This window comes from Pezoporus wallicus, unplaced genomic scaffold (genome assembly GCF_028554395.1).
Source record: "Pezoporus wallicus isolate ANWC-B61680 ecotype Strahan unplaced genomic scaffold, APGP_CSIRO_Pwel_v1 contig_6464, whole genome shotgun sequence".
In the NCBI taxonomy this organism is placed as follows: Eukaryota; Metazoa; Chordata; class Aves; order Psittaciformes; family Psittacidae; genus Pezoporus; species Pezoporus wallicus.
The window spans coordinates 4,171,015-4,192,673 of NW_026642130.1; the positions used below are offsets into that span (position 1 = coordinate 4,171,015).

Consider the following 21,659-nt stretch of genomic DNA (forward strand, 5'->3'; position numbering starts at 1 on the left):
GAAAAAAATGGGCTGCATATGAGTTTGAGAGAGACCTCAAGGTTTATCTCAACTGTTGTACAAATTCAAGCCCTACAGAAGATATGTATCAATTTTGCCACCATCCCAGAGAAGATGAATCAGAGCAGCACCTTCCATAGAGAAACTGACTTTCGAAGACACCCTTTCCCAGGTGCTAAAAGCACCCCTTAATAATTGCTTCGATATATTTGTGTTCTGCCTACACCAAAATCTGCTGAATAGGGAAAATTTAGGACTACTAAAATGTTGATAATATTCCAAAACAGAGGAATATAAATTATTTAAATACTAAAGTAAGGGTGAAGTGACATGGAGAAAGATAGACACATCACATCTAATTTACTGAAATTATTTACTTAAAGCTACAACAAAATTTGTGCACGTGCAGCAGATTTCAGCACTGATCTTCTGAGCAAGGGAGCTCAGAGAGAGGAGCTCAGCTGGGGCCTTGCTCTTACAAAAACCTTCATTCTCCTTCTTTAAGAGACTTGTTTTCACCTAGGCTTGACACACAGTTGCTGCCATTTCATTTCCAGATCTGAAGAAGTCATGTCAGTACAAGAAATGCAATAGTTTCTTTGTTGTTTTTATTTTGCAGATTAATTAAATACTTATGGAAATGAGAGCTAAACAGAACTGGTTTGAGCCAACTTGCTTTATTGACTTTTGACTTTCTGAATCCTGCTATGGCTTCTGATATTTACACCACCTCTTCTTCCCGGACTAGTAGAGATCAGCCACCACAATTCAGCTGCACTTTATTAGAATCAGATTCAGTTCATTTATTAAAAGTTAACAGTTTACCTTTGTGAACACCCATCACAGCTGCTGCCCCATTTAAAAGAGGGCATCTACATTTCTTAATTGTATGTCTCCTATTGCTTCTAGCAGCTCTGATGCTCTGCGCAAAGGAAGGTTGGGAGGAGATGAAGGTAAGAACACTCTGGCACTGCCAGGATACATCCCTCGTGGTGATTTCTGATGCAGAAATCCGGCAGGGTGTGGAGAGGAAGAAAAGTATCCCACAGTCCATGTTTTGGTGGAAATGTAGCATTTATGTTTCTGCACCAGGTCATTAAGTGGCTGTGGCATATTTCAGCCTGAAGGTTTTAAAGCACTGAGTCCTGGATTAGGTCCAAATCGAGTGACTGCATTCTTCCTCCCCAAATTCCTCTTGCAGATCCAGTTGGATACTGCTTTTGCCACTTTCCTAACCTGTGGGGCTGGGTTATGTGCTTTCTCATACACCTATCATTTTCACTGCAGAGTGCAGATGACTTAGAGCTGAGAGCATCAGTATGGATTTGGGAAATCCAGGTTTTCTGAACCGTCCCAAGTTTCCCAACATGGGGCCAGTCATTTATCCTTTCCGTGCCTCAGAAGAAATGGAGATAACAACACATTATTATTTCAAAGCAGTGCCGCAGGCATAAATATATGGAAGACTGTGAGGCACTAAGATATTACAGTAATCAAAGTCATACAAGTACTAAAGATTGACAGATCACAAAATCAGTAAGAAAATCTGCGAAGCATCTGGATGAAGGCTAGTCCAGAAATGCACAGATATTGGTACAAGACTCTTGTGCCAATATTTCTGTGTGATAGGAATTAAGATAAATGATCAATCACAAATAAAGAAGAGAGCTATAAAATGTAAAATGAAACTGTATTATTATAATTTTAGTTCTTGATTTTCTTTATTTATCTTTCCAGCTCTCTTACACTACTAATCTATCTTGTTTAGGAAAAATAGTATATAAGTATAGTGGAGCTTGATTACTGAGAATGGCTATTAATGCAGTGTTTTAGAGTGCTCTCTAGCCAGTTAAAAAGTTCTTAACAGTAAAATATGAAGGTTTCCTTCAAATTTTCAGGCATCTGCCTTCTAAAAGTTTGTTTCAGTTGCCAACATTTCAGTGATTTATAGAAGTCAAAGGATCTGATTTTTGTCTCCCCACAATAGATGAGAGCTATTTTTTCTTATTACTTTGTAAAAGGCAACATCATTATCTGAAGCAGAAAAAAACAAGTTAAGAGCTACATTAAAGATACAGCTTTCAAAATAATTTTTTAAGGCATCTGGCCTTATTTAAACCGTCAAATTTACATTCAATTCCTTTGGGGATGGCTCTGTTGCTTTGCACTGGCTCTCTGCCCTCCGAATAAAGCCCTGGATTTAATGCATGCCACCACTGTGTTTCCCTAGCTGCACCACCACTCAGTGTAGATATATAGTAGAGGTATAAAAAGTCTAACCTTGGACAAGATGATTCATTTAGGCAAGGAAAAAAACACACCCTGTAACTGTGTAAGTTTCAGCTAGAGGTTAGACTTGTGACTAATGTCACTATCTATTTATTCTTGAATTATTAGTAGAAGTGTTTATGTACTATGAAACATTCTGTATGAGCTAGACGGGAAGCTATAAAACATTTTATGAGATCTAGGCACGGCTGATGGCAGAATGTTAATACAACACTAAGGTTCATCTGAATTCAAGAAGTGCCTGAAAACACCTCCCCCCTGCCAGTGATATCTTCACTTGACAAAGAGAAGTGTACTGTGGAAACCCAGGGGGGCAAATTCTGCAAGGTCCTCAGTGTCTCTGGAGAAATATGGAGCACTGTCAGCTTCTCCTGATTTCCAGATGAAGGCAGGAGTGTTTTAAAGGGCTTTATTTTCTCAGAAGAAACCCTGAGGAAGGACAGGCCAGGAAATGAGACAAAGCCCCACTAGAAATCTGTGCTGTGGCTCTGTCACCTCTGACAATTTTCAAGCTGAATTATCATCCCTCTTTTGTGGATGGCTGGATTAGGAAACTGAAAAGCTAGGTAGTATAACCATACAGCAAGGACATGGAGCAGAACCCCCACACCCTTAACTGTTACGCAGTCTTACTCCTACTGAAATTGGTTCCGTTTCTCTTCTTCAGGTAACTGATGTTAAACAATCAGCATAAACTGACTCAGTTACTACAAATCCTTGCTAAGGTTCTTCAAGTTGAAATCATACAAGCACAAAGTTATTTGTACACAGCCATTAACTGAATCTCAAACTGTTTTTTATACTTGCAGTACAGAAAAAAAGTTTAAGATAAAATGCGTAGTACCAGCTTAAACATACACTTCTGTTTCTGCAGCACATGAAGTGGTGGTAGGACACACTCTGTATGCAGCCCAAGTCCTAGTGGTCACTTTTGTGTTTTAAATTGAACAACCCTGAAGATGAATGAAAAAAGCGATTACTTTCCAAAAGAAGAATAAACTCGGTTAGTGCAAGATAGGGACACATAACCCACCTTGTTCTACTCTAAATTCAGCTGACTTGTGTAGAGAAGTGTAAGGTTATTATATGGGTTTACTGGGCAAACCCAGATTTTATAAATAATTGCCTGTCAGACTGTTCAAGATAGACAAACACACAGCAGACCAACAAAAACATGATCTGTCATATTTCTGAGAGAAATGTATGTCGAGTCTTCATTCTCTGGGACTTTAAGTAGAGCAGTAAAAAGTAAGTGCCAGTATTTTTTCTGCTTATGCATATTTTAAAATGTAAAATCTGGGAGAGATACAGCTACAGAAACTATTTTGATTCCAGTACCCAGTGCCTGAAACGGTTTCTTCTGTCTCTATCCCTGCACATCGAAACCAAATACAATAAATGCTGGTGTCCTTTTAAAAAGTCTGGATGTTTGCAGCAAGCATATAATTTTCTATGATTAAGGACGCCAAAAAAAATAAGAGTGATGATAAAAAGAAAAGTTTAATCATACATTTCAAGAAGTACAGATGAAACATCAGAAAACTTCCCTCCCTCATTTAATACACTGCATTGTACACATTACTTTTAGTCCTTTACACACAAATTGATTCCAGAAAATAGAAGCATAAGCAGGTAAAACAAAATAGCAATTTATGAATGGCAGTAATATTTGATGTGTAAAGCTCACTTCCACAATATTTTGGTTGTAAAGAGAAGAGGCATTTTTCTGTTTATTTAAAATACATACGTATTTTTAAAGTTTTTGTAAGCAGGTCCAGAAAAGCAGAGAAACAAAACCACTTAAAAGGACAACAAGAGCATACAGTGCGAGTAAAAATTAAGACCTCACATACTAAGCATAAAAGAGGAGGATGGCTGAACTATATGCAAGTGATATTTTGCTATCATCTCCTCATGATATCTTGAGCACTCTGTATTAATTTGGGGTTTAAGTTAGATTTCAAGACTGGGCTTAGAGTGGCTGGAGCAGACCCCCTGGGCCCAAGGGGTACCACAGGGATACAAGCAGTCCATGCTTGTATATCTTGATGATGGGCTGAAGCATGAGCCCTTTTCTCTGGTCAAGCATCATTGTGGTTAGCTCTATATTTGTACAGTTTTTATGGGAAGAAATGAATGTGCTTTTGAGGCCAGCGAAGGCTGGAGGAGCAGCGGATGGGGAAGAAGCATAGAAGGAGGGACTGAGATTTAAAAAATAAATCTGAAAACAAACAACGTGAACGAAAATATAAAAAAGGCAAAAAGCCCATTTCTTCTTTAACCAAACCCAACAGTAATGCTGTCTTTGTCAATAACAGAGACAACATCTGCTTCCTGCAGCAAATGCTGAGCAAGTACATAGTGTTAAGCCTTTGCCTACAACCACTGAGACAGACACAGCTATTCAAGTACTTTAGGATGCATTTTTACGAATAGGGGTCCAATCCAGTGCCAAATCACTGCAAAGGCTCTCCTTGATTTCAGACACTGATGGCTCGAGTCTTAGGAGACTTAAATACCTAGAATTTGGGGCTGATTTAGACTATCCTTGGATCTGAAAAAAAGAAAAGTCTCTAACTGGTAAAGTACAGTTAATCTGAATTTTTTCTCTGAGTATCTTTGGATCTGAACTAGCTATTACTCTCATAAAAAAAGCTCCTCATTGGATTAAACTGGATTACCCTATCTGAACAGTTAAAAATTAGTTGGGAGGAATAGTGAAAATAGTGGAAAATTGTGGAAAACAGTTTTGCTTTCAGTAAAGATCATAAGGAAAACACATATGACCTTTTAATAACCTTGAAAAACTCATATAACCCAGTCTATCTCTGGCCTCCTTCTGCCTCATCCTGCTTTTAAAAAAAATATATCTCTAGGAGAACATACAGACTTCCAAAGACTTAAATAAAAATGACATTGCATTTCAGAAAGAGGCTGACAGCAGTTAGTCCCCTGCAAACTTCAGCATTGTCTGATCTGCATTCTTGTCCACCTACACCCTATCCCAAACATCCTGCCATTAATTAGCTAAATGTTCCAGCTAGTAAACAAGAATAACGATTGAGGGGGCTGGAAAAAGAGACAGTCAGCCAGCAGATAGTCACAACAAACCAGCCCACTCACTGCTACACTGAGACATCGGAGCTTGTATTTTTTTTCCTTCCATGGAGGGGAAAAGAAAATCACCTTAATATAACACTGTCTTTCCTGTTGCTGCAGCCACATTCATACTAGCAGGCGAGAAAAGTCATCCCATTTCTGCGGTAGGCACTCTGTCAAAGAAAGAGAAAATCTGTAATGAATTATCACATCAACTTAAATGAGGGAAGAAGGCAGAGAGAAAGGCAAGGCTTTCTTCCTGTTTTGTAGACTATTCTGGCTGCAATCTAATAGTGTGCTTAATCCGAACATTTCTGGTGGGGAAGCTATGAGCAACCACTTTGTCTATAAAAAAAATCAGTGTGGTTAACAAGTGGTTAGCAACTATTTCAGGAGAGCAAGAGATATGCAAAAATGCAACATCCTATTTTGTTAATTGCCTGCAAAATAGATGATGCCAAAAATACACTATTATGCTGAATCTGTTTGTCCCTTCTAAGCATGTGTTCTCTATTCACTATGTTCAATAATCATTTCTAACCTATCTTAATAGTCTATAAATTACTGAATAATTACAGTTTTCCAATCTTAATTTACAGTCTGAGTCTAAAGTTATATGAACAGACACTGGTATAATCCCCACCCTGCAAAACCAAATTAAAGACCCTCTGGTCAGCACAAAATAATTTGATATCCCACATACTGTAACCTGGCATCAAGTGTTTCCAATGCTAAAGAAACACAGGAGTTAAACAGCATTTGAGAAAATAATTTTAAAAGACCCTGTGAAAATGTCTCACTAAAATACCTTTCATACATTTTTAACATCTCTTTCTGAATCAGTACAGGAAAGTATCCCTTTTTACACCAGGCATGCTGGAAACCCTGTATTTTAAGGGGATATTTTCAGTTTAAAAATGTGTTGGATTTTTTTTTTTTGTGATATTAATGATAGCTTCAAAAAGGGAAGGAGTGCAAATACTTTTGCTTTATTTGGTTCACCTTCAGCAGTCACTCAGTTTCAAAAATAAAAATACAGCCATCTATTTTATTACATTTAGTGCTTCGTCAGATTATTTTTTACCTCTTAAGTTCAAGCACTTAGGAAGTGCCATATAAAACTACCAATTTCCTAATTAATTTCAGAAAGATCAATTCTTTCCTCTCTTAAAATAGAATTAGAAAAGTTTCATTAACAGCAAAGGATAACCTCAAACAACTTTGTATATAAATAGCATTTATATCGAACTGTACGGAAATAATTTCAAAACCAGCAAGCATGTATTCCGAGAGACATTTACAGACACTAAATATGCAAAAGGAAATATGTGCAAGATGTTTATTACAGCATCCTTGACACTAACATCATACTTCAATGTAGTGACCTAGTAGCGTATTGCATTAAAGCCAAAGAGCAGAGTATGAGCTCTGGGATAGACAGCCAGCCATCAGACATGACAGTATCACCACAAACAAAACAAAAAAGAAATCCAAAGACTCTACATCCAAACACAAAATGCACAAAACAGACTAGTCAATAATTTTGAAAGGATCCAACATATTCCCACAACCACAAGCAGCAAGTCCAAAGGAGTTTGGATCTGCAGCTTGCCCAAACCATTATGGTTGGCATTTTGAAGTCGATGCAAAAGTAATGTTTTTAGCAAATTGACCCCGATATTTATACAGAGCTTTATAACCAAAGTGACAACCTTTAACACATAAACAAAATATTCAGGGCTATTGTGCAATTTGCTTGAAGATAAATGAACCCAAGTATAAAGTTGGATCCACATGAAAGATAAAAGGTTGAATTTTTCAACAGGAATTTTGGTTGCAAAGCAAAGTTGGGCTTGGCTGGGCTCACCTGGGAAATAAGTTTAATATTTTCCAACATGGGCAATATTATACAGTTAGTTATACCCCTGAAAAGGTCATTTTGGAAGCAAGTTTCAGAGGAGAGAGGATAACACCTTCAGAAAGTTAGACACACCCATGAGTCTATATTTAGCCATATATTATAACTAGTGTGGCTATAGTTAGGATTGAAAACTATTTCCTACTTAACTCACTGTTTCACATACTTTAAACTTTCTGAAACATTTGCCCTTGGGCTGAAATTTCCTCTGCTTTAATCTCTGCCTGAAGTTCAGTTTCTTTGGAAAGGACCAACAAAATTCTTTAAGCCATTTTGAAGTTCAGCAATAATGAAAACAACACTTTTTTCCTTCCCAAGCAAGAGAAAGTGATTCTGATATATGCATATTTTACTATGGAATATAGCCATAAATTGAAGCATTATACGCAGAAACAACCTTTACCTTCAAACTCAGCTTAAAGGTAACTGTTTTGAAAATCGGTATTTCAGAGGAGTTGAGTTTGATTCATCCCATTCCATAACAAGATAACACTTAATTCTTATTTCGATACATTACTAGATAATAAAGGTTAACCTCCAAAATGCTTTTATGCATAGCAAAACTATTTTACAGTCATCCCATAGTTCTGAGTTATACATCTTTCAGATCTATACAGCTGAATTTGTGATACTAAAAGACATATCTTTACAAGTCAAGAACTGCGAAGAGGAACAGCAAGATGTTTTTAATGAAACTTACATGTGTATGTGCCCTTGCAAGAGTTTCTACGTATGTGGCAGTCATTTAACACGGTCTGATATAACATAAAGGTTTTAGATGATGCTTCTTGGTGCTTTATGCCACTTCGGCAGTATCCAGTGTTTTAAAAAAATACGATTACTTGGCTCAGAATTACAGCTAGAGGATGATGCAGAATCTTGATGTGGGATTAAAATGGTAAGCCATTGCTGTATGTATTTTGCTGGATATATCTTGCTATAAAGCCCAAAATCAGGAGATAACAAAAGTGCATAGTCAACCCTGGAGCTCGTTTTGGGCATCTACTGCATTTTATGTGTGCTCCTTCTCAAAATGTACTGTCTACCAGACTGTGCTTTGTTTTTTTTTTCTTCTGTAGGCTATTTGCTGTGGTTGAAGGTCTGTCAGCCTGTTACTGTACCCACTGTGTGCGCAGGTGGCCAAAGGACCACCTTTTAGACATGGGAAATCACCCAGCTTGGCAGAAGTTACATAGTTCATTTTCCCAGAACAGATTCCATGATCTGAAAAGTTGGTATAACCTTATTTGGCCAATTTAGCTTTCACAGAAACATTTCTTGCCCCTTGCTATCGTATGACAAGATTTTGCATCCCCCTTCTCTGACCTTGATGAAGGTGAAAGGACAACCAATTTAGGCACCCTGTGAAGCATCTTGTCATGGCTTCTCAGGCATCCTCTATTTACCTATAATATAGAAACCCTGCCTTGAAAATATTGTTCCTTCAAGTTATTAAAGCACATTGGATTTTGATATAAAGATCTTGGGAATGCTATCACTATTTAGCAAATGAAGGTAGGTTTTTTTTTCCAACAGTCTGAAAGGAGATACAATGAAGCAGAAAAGATGAGCAGCGTTCACTGCTGTGAGTCACCTGACATGAAATATCATGTTTTGCCCTTAGTTTGCTGAAAGAAAGGAAAATTAACATTTTAAAAACGCAACCTGGAACAATAGGCCTTAGTCAAGCAGCAACTCAAATTTCATGAAAAATCATCCATTTTCCACTCTCAATTTTTGGTCCCATGTCTCATCCATAGCGGTAGCCTGAGGCAGCATATTATGAACAACCACAAAAAAACACTATATGAAGAGGGCAGCAGAAGTCTCATCCCCACAGAAGGTCACACAAAACAAAACAATCTACTGAAGAGTTCTTAGGATCAATTTAGGGTTAGATAATTCTGTATAATAATATAGAATAATAATATATCTTGTGTTTGTTAACACAAGGTATACTGAAGCTGTGATCTACAAAAACAAGTCCCAGCGAAATATGAAGATGTGAGTACTCCTCAATTAGGTAACACATAAGGTTAGAAAACTAAGACTTCTGAAGAGGCACCCTGGCTAGAAATGGTTTCCAGTTAACAGTTCACACTAGTGCATAATTCCACAGCTGTAGCGTGATGAGAAAGATTAATTTTGACAGGAGAAAGACAGCTGTAATTTCTACGTGGGCTGATGTTTAATTCTTATTCAGAATAAAATTTGGAAAGTCTAGGATAAAACATCTCCAGTGGGCATTCTAGACACTAATGTTTACTGGGCCAAATCCTCCATTGGTTTAAGCCAGGAGTTCTGCTTACATTAAAACTAAGGCACAATGTCATACCACAGGTCTGCTGTATCACTTAAAATCTGCAAAGCCTGAACTATAGGTCCTGTAAAGCAAGTCACAGTATAGCATTTTTAAAACCTGAAGTCACCCTTTCTTGGTGTCCTCTTGTATGTGTGTGGGCAAGTGGTTTAATTACAATGCATAAAGTGGAATGGCAGACAGAGACATCAGAATCAAAGAGCAAGTCCTGGCTGAACTTCATTAGCAAACATAAACACAAATAGGCACATCTTGTTTGTGACATGCCACGGTCCTTTCCTCCTTTGGTAATTTTACTCTATTCTCTCACATTTGCATAAATGTAAATCGAACCATATGACTTGAACAGACTTATGATAGGGGAATCATATGCAAAACTTCTTTTCATTAAATAATTATCTTCATGCAGTCTTTCAATGTTACTGTGAATATCAGGGAGGACTGGATCTCAGACAGTGAAAGCCTTTATTTAAGAACAGTGGAGGGAGCCCTGCCCTTTAAATAAGAGACATTCTTGGATCAGACACTGGCTGGCAGGATGGAAAAAAGGATGTAGCATTAACTTTCATTCCATTCCAAATAACCTGGAACCCATAAACCACAAAGATTCTCTAATTTTAAATCTGCTCCCTTCTCCTTGTGTCTTCTTCCCATTTTATTTGGGGAATGTTAACTTTGAAATTTCATTAGCCCACCGTAATATCAAACAAGTCATCCTGGACAGATTCATAGCTCTTTGTACATCTACAAACACCTACATTAAACCCCCTGTGATTAAAAGATTACTGCTCTAATTTTTCCTAGCCTTCATAGACAAACCATACACAAAGAAGTGTCAGCTTATTTAGAGATTAAAATAACAATTAGTTTAGGAGGCAAAGTATAAGCAGCATTGTTATAAGAAGAAAATCCATATGTTGCTTAGAATTAGTTGTTTCTGTTTAATTTTATATAAATTTGTGTGGATATAAACTCTCCTTATTAAAAGTGCGTACATGTTACAAAAGAAATATAATGGATAATTCTCTCTCCAATTATTAATAGCACTGAAGGCTCTAATTCTATAAAACCATCTTTAATCAGTAGCCAAAGCACAGATGCCTGATATTACTCAGAGGGCGAGGGAACATTTTATGTATATAATGTCAAGTACATGGTCAATAATGAATAGCAAAGCCCAAATATATATCTGTGAACACCCAGGTTTACTAGTTTATGATGCTTTGGATGATCTGCCCTGCTGTATTCATGAAATCTCACAGATGAGGCCAGACTGGTGTGCTGAAATCTATAGCATCCATCTACCCATACAGTGGTGGTCCCCCTGGAAGCGCAGCCGCATTTGTATTTAAGCTAGTCCCAGAGACACTACAGTTAGGTGTGAGAAACACCAACAAACCACTCTGCTGCTCAAGTCTGTTTCCTGAGCCTTCAGCCACCCAGTGAGACAATGGCAACAGCAGCGGCTTCCACATCATAAGCTGCTGTCCAGGAAGGTGACCAAGATCATCAGCACGCTTTATGTAGGTAGTCGCAGACATCGCACACTGATAAAAGCACTGCTTCAGTAAACAAGCCTTCAATAGCTTGTAGCAAAATGCTTTCCAACAAAGTCAGTTCTGGGCTTTGATTTACCTTTTATATGCCAATGGTTTAAACTTTTTCAATAATCACATAAAACCATGCTGCTGTGCCCTGGAACAGGATATATCCAGGATATATCATCCAGGCCTATTAAAGAACATAGTCTAGATCTCAGCTACCCAACTTTTTTATACAGTTGCTCTCTGCCGCTGGCAGTAACGACATTCCCAAGGCCAATGGAGACATAGGATCTCTGAAAAACAAGGACCAAATGTACTTCTCAGATACCTCATGCATTATTAGCAGTGGAAGGAGAACAAAATGTAGGGTTTGTACTGCTGTCCTTCAGCTCATTTGGCCAAATTTGAGATACAGCAGTTAACTAGCAAACACTGTTCTCAGGGCTGGGTTGGTATTATAAAAAAGAAATACAAGGCAAAAGGATCATGGCTTCTGTTGCAGCAAGAACCCGGGTGTGGGAGTGGGGTGCCAATGTCTGCCAAAAGAAAAAAGAACAAAATTGGTAGGGAGAGAGAGATCATTTTAAGTTTCTCAGCGGGTACTGTAAACAGTGGAGAAAGAAGGAAAAAATTGAACTATAAAACAATACTTGGCAGCCAGCTTTGCAAAACAAACATATTTTCATAAAGTTCTTCCCATCACTGCCACCAACTTTAATAGGCTTTATTTGTCTGAGAGCAAGAAACCATTTTAATTGTTTGAGAAAAGGCGACACTGCTTAGCACACTGATATAAATTCCTCTTCTGAGCCCTACTCAACCTCATGCTGCTCTCTGTTCACAGTCAGAGACAGGAATTCCTTCCCCCAGGCTGCAAAACCTGTGGATGAGTTCCATTACCTGCCTTCCCTGGTCCAAAGGAGCAGGCTGCTTCTCATGCACAGCAAGACAAAACCCAGCAAGTTATTGCTGTGGGTCTAATGGCCCATAACTGTCTGCCTATGAAATGCCCTGGAGACAGCAGGTCTCCATGAGGCACCAAACCTTGATGGGTACAACCTGTTGGACCCCAGTGTAATTGGGAAAGGTCAATCCCTCTGTCGCAATGGAAATGTGGTGGTTCCCGAGTATCCCCAATCTCCTCATGAGCATCACAATTAGTTCGCTAATACTTTTAATGCCTTATGTCATCAAACTGGTCAAAATACTTTGAGTTGCTTGGAGGCCAATGTCTTCTCTTATGATGTGTCTCAACTTGCTGCTTTAGTAATAATGTATGCGGGCAACTTTATTATGTCTGAGAACGATGTTAAAGCTAAAAGCTTTGAGACATACAAAGAAAAGACTTCAGGGATGGTTAGATACTAAAACCTCTGGTTTATGACTCAAGGGCAGTGAACGGTCAAAGCGCTCCCATGTGAAAATATACCACTAATAATAAAAACTCCTTCAACCTGAGACTAATTCAGCATGAAATAACTTGGATGGCTCCCTCTTGCCAAGGAAGGCTTTTCTTGGCTTTTTAAGGTTTCTCTCTACTACTGTAGAGGCTCAGGTTCTTCTTCTGTAGGAAGTGACAGAAGGGGTTAAATTCCTCCTCCATGGCACTACTCCTCATGAGCTCAGCATACGATTTTTAGCAAACTTATTTGGAAACAATATGGTGTGGTACAGTCGTCTGAGTACAAGGGCAGGAGCCAGGGCTGGGCTTTGCTCCCAGCTCTGACACTTACTTGCTGTGTGGCCTCAGACAAACCACTTAATGTCTCTGTGTTTCAATTTCCCCTGCCTTTGAAACAGAAATACTATCAATCGCTGAAAACCTTTTTTGAGGATTGCTTGATTACAGAGCTAATACAAGGCATTTTGAAAACACTGTATGCTAATCCATTATTATTATTTTCATTACATTATAACTTCCATTGTAACAGCTGAAATACCAGATGTACAGAAATGGATGCTGAAATTGGGTAGAAGGAGCGGGTATTACTTTGAAATAAATCCAATTATCTGAGCAAAACAAGGCAGTTCACCTACATTCTTTTCTTAAACTGTTGAAATTCTAATGAGAAGGACATTTTGCAACATACTTCTCGTCCTCCACCCCGTGAAAAACATCCTGTGAGTGCTCTCTGCAGAGACCATAGCATCGCTGTTCTCCCTTTGATTCAAGGAAGCATTTCACGGGGGAAATGAGAACCCAACCGACAGCACAGGGCAGAGAGTCAGTCTGTAAACAGAGGAGTTTTCTCAGGCTCCAAGGCCCTTTGCTGGTGGCGGCATTCGGGTGTGGCCACTTCTAGCTGGGCTCCTTACTGACTGACGTGCTCTGTCTGCAGTGGGGCGCCTGCTCACCGGAGCGGTGGGAGGTAAGAGGAATTAAGGTAATGCATCAGTGGTTGCCAGTGGAGGATATGGGAAGGAAAAATAAAAAGGAAAACGGGGGAAAAAAAAGGGGAAGGGGGGGCAAAAGAAATATACTATTTCAATCAAAGTCTGAAATTTGTAGAAGTGGTTTTGGTCTCAATATAGAAAAAATATTTATCCAAGAAACTCCTACTCGGGTGCGAACATCCTACATCTAGTGGGATTTTGTTTGGCAAAGTGCTGTGAAAGAGTGGAAGCTAATACAGAGCATGTCTATAAACAAATATATTTATTTAATACAGATTGACACATTCACTAGAGTATTTCAGTGATTACACGTGTAAAACTATTTCCTATAGTGGTTTCCTTTTGTGATTCTGCTAATTTATTCAATCCACCCCATTTTCATGCATTGAGTGTTACGAGCCATTTCAGCCACCCAGACTGAAATGCGCGTTTGGAGACTACATGCCTGTTTTTTCATTTCATCATCTACACATAATTATTTGGTGATATTAGGAATCTGAGCTCAAATGGAGGCCAACCAACATTTTAATAGCTTAAAAGTCATACAAAATGAAGTCTGCCCTGAGGTTAATGAATAAGAGCCAAATCTTGAGGCTCTCGTTCAGTTTTTACTCACTCCTTGTTCAGGCAAAAGTTGAGTCAATTGTAGTCGGACTGATTAAAACCAGAAGAACATACATTTGGACCTTTCTCTCAGGTAAAACTGAATAAATTATGTAGGATTAGGCTGCAGAATGGCATCCAATCAATCTTTCACACGTATTTCTGCAACATGCTGGAGAAAAAATCCAAGTGCTGAGGCAGTTTAACCAGTTAAAACAATACTTTACCAGAAGAATGAATTATTACACACCATGAGGTTTTATGACATTTATATTAGAAATAGCCCTGAATCAAAATACATTTTCTGGTCCCTCCTGAAACTCTGAAGACCAGGATCGAATCCAAACAAAAAAATGGTCCATTACGTATGAAAGCCAAATGTCCTTATACTTCAAAACAAAGCTCCATCCCTAATTTGAACTTTAATCCCGGCATATATTGGTACAGTTGCTTGATGACAGGAAGCATATATAATTAAGACAATTAAAGGTTATTCTTTAATTATATGTAGGATGTCCTACTCCTTATTCAAAGAATGCAATATGCCTGCAAAATACATAAAGCAGAGAAGTTAATTCCTTTGAATAGTTAACACTTTACTTCTAATTGGTGATAATCACAGTAAGATGCTCCTCCCTTAAGTAACAACCCATTTTAGTACTGGCCAGCCCCACCAGAGTAATGGCTCATTTATCCCGTTCAAGCCAGATCCAAGAGGATGTGGAAAAGAAAGCAGTGCGAAGAACAGATTTTTTTCAGTATATGCAAAGCAAATAAGAGAAGTTGAAAAAATTGGTAACAGGAATGATCTGTTCATCTGTGAACAATACCAGATCCCCTGACTTGGTCTAGTGTGGTAGTGTCCCTGCTCACTATCTCCTGACAGCCTGCAGTTAGGATCTCAATGTCGAAACATGTCGAGCATATGAAGAGCTCAACTGTAGGTGGCTTCATTTGTAAATGAGCAAGTGGGGACATGTAGAAAGCACAGCCTCCTCCTAATCACCATGCACGCTGCAGGGACTGGTTCTGCTGCCCCAGGACTTGGGTCTCTTCCCAGTGGCCACCTGCAGGACAGAAAGACTCCTTCAGGTATTTGGACCTTCAAATTGCTTCTGGCAAGTTATGAGCTGCAAGGATGTACCAAGAAACTTGGGATCCCAAGGAAACCCAGACTTTATTTTACATTATACTTTTAAAATAACGTTATACCCACATTCATATGTTGGAAAAGCTGGTTCACAAGTTAAGGTAGACTTCTAGTCTCTCCAAAGTGCAACTTAGGTTATCTCTAATCTTTCCAAATGTTTTTCTGTCTGTCTATTCCTTGTCTGCCTATCATCTTGGCAAAATGCTCCATCCTAGAGACATCAGATGGTCACTGAGAATAGCAGAAATCAAAAATGTCTTTCTAGATTTGACTAAATATTCCTTTTGGTTGCTTCTCATTGATTAGTGGTAATAATATTTACTATGTGAAGAAAATGAAATAACTATGTGGACTCTGAACTTTCATACTACACTCCCTTCTCCATAGGCTCACTTACACGCAATACTTGCTATGGCACACTTAAATGAAACTTACTTTGCAATGCTAATACAGACCAATGCCACTAACATTGGTAGGTCCGTGGTCTGACCTATTACATCAAGCTCTCTCTTCTTCAGTACCACATCTCATATGTTTTCTTTTGTATCCAATTTTACAGAAGACATACATTTATATGCACATTTATAAAACTGATACTTGTCTGAAAACAAACCGGCCAGGCCATGAGATTCTTCTGGCTGATTGCCATTGTTCAGTCATTAAATAGAGGCCTACGAATAGGGAGATGGATTACCCGCTTGTAACTCCACCAAGGGCTTTTCATAATATTGCAGCCCATATTTTTTTAATAACATTGAGGAATATTTAAATCCTGTATGAATTTTTTTCATGAGTACTTCTTTGATGTTAGAACATTTTGATTTGTGTGCATGCTGACACCAGAACATCTCGATTACTGCATGTTCATTTATCAAAGAGTGCGGGGTAGATCCCGTTTGGATGTGCAATTATTGCACTAAATACATAACATGTGCTAGTCATGCTGATAGCAACACCCCCACTTCCGATGGGTGGAAATACAAGAACAGCAAATAATTACTGTAAATCAGGTTTCATACCTAACTCTTCATTTACAGTAATTAAAAAGGTTATTGTTACTAAAGCAATGAAAGATTTTATGCTAAAAAAGAGCAGAAAAGTGGTAGAGGAGTTACTGAGCTCCAAACCTAGAACACACTGGAGTTTCTTGTCTTAAAGCTAATGGGACCCAGTGGGTCTGGACCTCAGCAAAAAGAAAGCGTGCTGTCTCAGTCACATTATTTATTGTAATGGTGTAATTCCCTTTTTCTTTGTTTCTCCTTTTCCCCCCAGCAGAATGGCTGTTGGTAAAATGGGAATGTCAAATCCAGGCTTTCGGCTGTCCAGTAGCTCTGAATTTCCTGGCTTTTTTGGCCTGAAATCAGACCCTTAACGTCGCTTTTGTGCATTTCATTTTGGGTAATTGACATTAATTTTTAGGTTGCATCACTGACATCAATCAGCACTGTTCTCAGAGGACTAGAGTTAAGGGGCCACAATAAAAGGGCATGATATTGTTTCTTTTGTTTTATTTTTGGAGCACTTTGACTACTCTGTACTTTTCCAGTTGATGTTACATTCTTTTTGTGTGAGACAGTGAAAAACATTACTGCCTGTCTTGTGTAAAAGAATACTTTGGTATTACGGTAAATGGGTCTAGAGCCTGGGACAGTCAGCCCTGGTTAAAATTCAAGTTGATACCTTTTGTCTATGTAACACTTTGAAGAAACAGCAACACATTTCTTTAGAGAGCTATGTTGCCCGTTACAGATGTTTTCCATATGGCAAATGGAAGGTCGGCCCCTTCCCCCTCCATTCATCAGTGTTCTTACATTGTGGAAGGCATCTACAAAGACAACACGGCTGTAAATGATACTGCAACAGAAGCCTCCATCAGCACGTACTGTAAATGAACAAGATGATTTTCATTGTACAGGGCAGGAATATGCACCATTGTAGCCCATTTATGGTGAGGATTTTGACTCTTCAGCTTCCAGTTTTACTAGTGTACTGTGCAATACCCTGGACTATGCAGTCAAAAAAAGCCATACTAGGCTTCAGATGCTAACATGGTGAAAAGGAAAAAAATAGCTTAAATCAGTAGAAATTACAGCAGATTTTCATGCTGCATCAGATGGTGAGTTCAACACTTTCTCCCATTAATCCTTAAGGGTAGGAAGGAAAACCTTCTCTCACACAAAATCATAATTTAAGAGCAGAAGTATCTGAAGCAGCTCTGTGGGGCTCAGACCTATTTTTTTAGACACAGGTACATAGCCATATACACAGCACCACAGGTACACCTTTATAACAGATAGCCTTTGGGTGAATAATTGATCTGTTGCCCCATATTTTGTATTGCTCTTATCAACAGGTAATAACAGCTACAACTAAAATGGACTTAGAAACACAGCTAGAATTTTAAAAGGCAGAGTTGCATTTCCAGATGTTTAGCACCTGTAATGGTAATCGTATCTTCAAAAGATCATACAGCTCCAAAGCGCCATTTTGTCATGCTTACAGTCTGGTTCAAATGAGTCCATCACCCTAGGTGTTCTCAGGATGCTTTGTCCTTTCATAAATCCTGCTAATTCCTTTGGATGCTGGTGCTATTTGGATGGCAGCATGCATGCAGGTGTGACTTTCTAAGAGTTCAATATGTAGTTGAGGCATTTCCTCTCATCAACCACTCCTTTCTCAAAACACATAACTGTCCTATCTCAAAAGCAGTAAACTTCAAAATAAAAAAGAACCCAAACAAACATCAAATTTGTGTAAAAAAACCCAACATTTTGCCTATTTCCCTACACTTTTGGTTTTAGACAAGGTATAGAACCCTCTGTGTTACTCTATACTTAGTTTATAACTGGACCATTATGCTTCTTCATGCTAGTCAATATTTGTAACATATATAGATACTAGCTTATATATTTTGCATTTAGTTATTATATATTATTACATAGTAGTAATATAATCTCTAACATTTCTATAGTATAAACTCCACTGCTGAGATTTTGAAAGCCAATAAGTGATCTTAGCTATTTCACTCCTGGTCATTTTACCAGGAGCTATGTGGCTAAAAGTTTAAGTAGACCTTAAATAATATTTACTTAAACTTTTCTTCTTTCTTCTTTGTTTCTTCATTATAATTTCTCTCTCAGTTTTCTAAAATGTACACTTAGTACTTAGAACCTACAAGATAATCTCCAATAACCTGAAAACTTTTGTTTCAACATATTTTCTTGTTCACCTTTTCCTGTTCCTCACAACAACATTTTTTACCTACTTTATTACCTATTCTATTCTTTTTAACCTTAATCAAATCTCTCCTTCTCGTTATCTTTTTGCCCTCAGTTCAGTTTACCCACCCCAGCTTCCCAGCCCACTCTCCCTTCTTATGTAAGCCACTTCTCTCTCTGCTTTTCTTTCCAACCTTATTCTTCAGGTCTTTTTCTTTTGCTGAATTTATCTCCTCTGTAAAGAAGTGAAGGTCTTCTCTGTCTTGATATAATTCCATCCAAAACCTACTTCATTGTCTCTCAAACAGCTTTTAGCTCTACAGCTGTATTAGCAGTCAATGTAGAAACTAGAGAAAACTGGATCTACTGCTTACGAGAGTTGTAGGACAGAGAGTTTTGGCAATACCAAAAGGGGCACTGGGCATGCAAGAGAAATTCAGTGTTTGTGTGTAGGAGTAGTAGGATCATAAACACCAATTTGGAGCAGCCAGCAACTGGCATTCAAGGCACAGAGCCCTCAAAAGCTTGAGGGAGTTTTCATATTTCCCACAAGCTTAAGTACAGTCTTGGATATTAAATATAAATGTAAGTGAAGCATGCAATTTTCTTTTTTCTTTTGGCTGTAATTACTTAGTTTGCTTAAGGAAAAGAAAGCAGAAGGAAGAGGGAAAAAAAAGGCACATGCCACCTTCATGTCAAAGAAGAAAATGTATGCCTAGCCCATTGAAGAAATTGCTCAATTCACCTTTGTGGAAATGTTCCTATTGTGAAAGGCTGAGGTGCTGCCCCAGAAATGGTGGCCCATAGGTTTGCCCCTGCTCTGAGACTCATGAGCCATTCTAGCAAGCTTCTAATTTTTCTTGATAATGTGGTGCCACTTAATTGCTGTAATATCTCCTTCCTTTGTCTGTAGCTGGGCATGAATCAACTCAAAATTCATGATTAAGTCTCACGTATCTCTTAGCAAATGCAGAAATAGTGTGGAGTGTGTTTTGGGATGATACTTATCACAGTATCACAGTATGCTAGAGATTGGAAAGGACCTCGAAAGATCATCTAGTCCAATCCCCCTGCCGGAGCAGGAACACCTAGATAATGTTACACAGGAATGTGTCCAGGCAGGTTTTGAATGTCTCCAGGGAAGGAGACTCCACAACCTCCCTGGGCAGCCTGTTCCAGTGTTCCGTCACCCTCACTGAGAGAAGTTTCTTCTCAAGTTTGAGTGGAACCTCTTGTGTTCCAGTTTGTACCCATTACCCCTTGTCCTATCGTTTGCCACTGAGTAGAGCCTGGCTCCATCCACGTGACACTCCCCCTTTATATATTTATATACACTAATAAGGTCACCCCTCAGTCTCTTCTTCTCCAAACTATAGAGACCCAGCTCCCTCAGTCTTTCCTCATAAGGCAGATGCTCCACTCCCTTAATCATCTTCGTTGCCCTGCGCTGGACTCTCTCCAGCAGGTCCCTGTCCTTCTTGAACTGAGGGGCCCAGAACTGGACACAATACTCCAGATGGGGTCTCACCAGGGCAGAGTAGAGGGGAAGGAGGACCTCTCTCGACCTACTAACCACCCCCTTCTAATACACCCCAGGATGCCATTGGCCTTCTTGGCCACAAGGGCACAGTGTTGGCTCATGGTCATCCTGTCGTCCACTAGGACCCCCAGGTCCCTCTCCCCTACACTGCTCTCTAACAGGTTGTTCCCCAACCTATACTGGAACCTGGGGTTGTTCCTGCCCAGATGCAGGACTCTACACTTTCCCTTGTTATATTTCATCAAGTTATTCCCTGCCCATTTCTCCAGCCTGTCCAGGTCTCGCTGGATGGCAGCACAGCCTTCTGGCATGTCAGCCACTCCTCCCAGCTTAGTGTCATCAGCAAACTTGCTGATAGTACACTCAATTCCCTCATCTAAATCATTGATGAATATATTAAATAATACCGGTCCCAGTACTGACCCGTGAGGCACTCCACTAGTTACAGGGTTCCAACTAGACTCCGCCCCATAGACTACAACTCTCTGGCTTCTCTCCTTCAGCCAGTTCACAGTCCACCTCACTACCTGATCATCCAGACCACACTTCCTCAATTTAGCTGTGAGGATGCTGTGGGAGACTGTGTCAAATGCTTTGCTGAAGTCAAGGTAGACCACATCCACCGCTCTGCCATCATCCATCCACCGTGTTATTTCCTCATAAAAGGCTAAGAGATTGGTCAAACATGATTTCCCCTTGGTGAAGCCATGTTGACTGCCCCTCATAACCCTCTTATCCTTGATATGCCTTAAGATGGCTTGTCTTCAAGGATAAGGTGTTCCATCACTTTCCCAGGGATGGAGGTGAGGCTGACCAGTCTATAGTTACCCGGGTCATCCTTCTTGCCCTTTTTGAAGACTGGAGTGACATTTGCTTTCCTCCAGTCCTCAGGCACCTCTCCCATTTCCCAGGACTTGGTAAAGATGATGGAGAGTGGTCTAGCAATGACTTCCGCCAGTTCCCTCAGCACCCGCGGGTGCATCCCATCTGGATTTATGGATGTCCAGATTGCTCAACTGGTCTCTAACCCATTCCTCATCGACTAAGGCAAACCGCTCCATCGACCTGACTTCATCTAAGGTCTCAGGGGTACAGGGCTCTTCAGGACTGCCTGCAGCAGAGTAGACAGAGACAAAGAAGGCATTCAGTAACTCTGCCATCTCTGTATCTTCTGTCACCAGGGCACCCATCCCGTTCATCAGTGGGCCTACATTGCCTCTGGTGTTAGTTTTATCTGCCATGTATTTGAAAAAGCTCTTTTTGCTGTCCTTGACCCTTCTCGCCAGGTTTAATTCTAAGGATGCCTTAGTCATCCTAGCTGCCTTCCTACATCCTCTAGCAGCAGCCTTATATTCCTCCCAAGTGGCCAGCCCCTCCTTCCATGACCTGTAAACTCTCCTCTTCCACTTGAGCATACCCAGCAATTCCCTATTTAGCCACGCAGGTCTCCTGGCCCTCTTCCTTGACTTCCTACCTGTCGGGATGCTCTGATCTTGAGCTCGGAAAAAGCAATCCTTGAATGTCAACCAACTATCTTGGGCCCATTTACCTTCAAACAGCCTTGCCCATGGGATTTCCCCTAGC

General features: G+C 39.5%; 1 protein-coding gene across 3 annotated transcripts in view; it reads right to left on the bottom strand.

The window, feature by feature from the left end:
- Positions 1-2,559: 2,559 nt before the first annotated feature.
- Positions 2,560-21,659, bottom strand: part of SUPT3H (SPT3 homolog, SAGA and STAGA complex component) — a 271,608-nt gene continuing 252,508 nt past the window's right edge. For 2 of the 3 annotated variants that reach the window (XM_057427527.1, XM_057427528.1), the window contains exons 12-13: positions 5,476-5,561; positions 2,560-2,718 (exon numbers count right to left, since the gene is read on the bottom strand). In XM_057427527.1, the coding sequence (XP_057283510.1) occupies positions 5,520-5,561 (42 nt within the window). In that variant the 3' untranslated portion in view covers positions 2,560-2,718; positions 5,476-5,519. Of the gene's footprint in view, positions 2,719-3,770; positions 5,562-21,659 lie in introns of those variants that run through there. The other variant, XM_057427526.1, reaches the window with a different exon arrangement.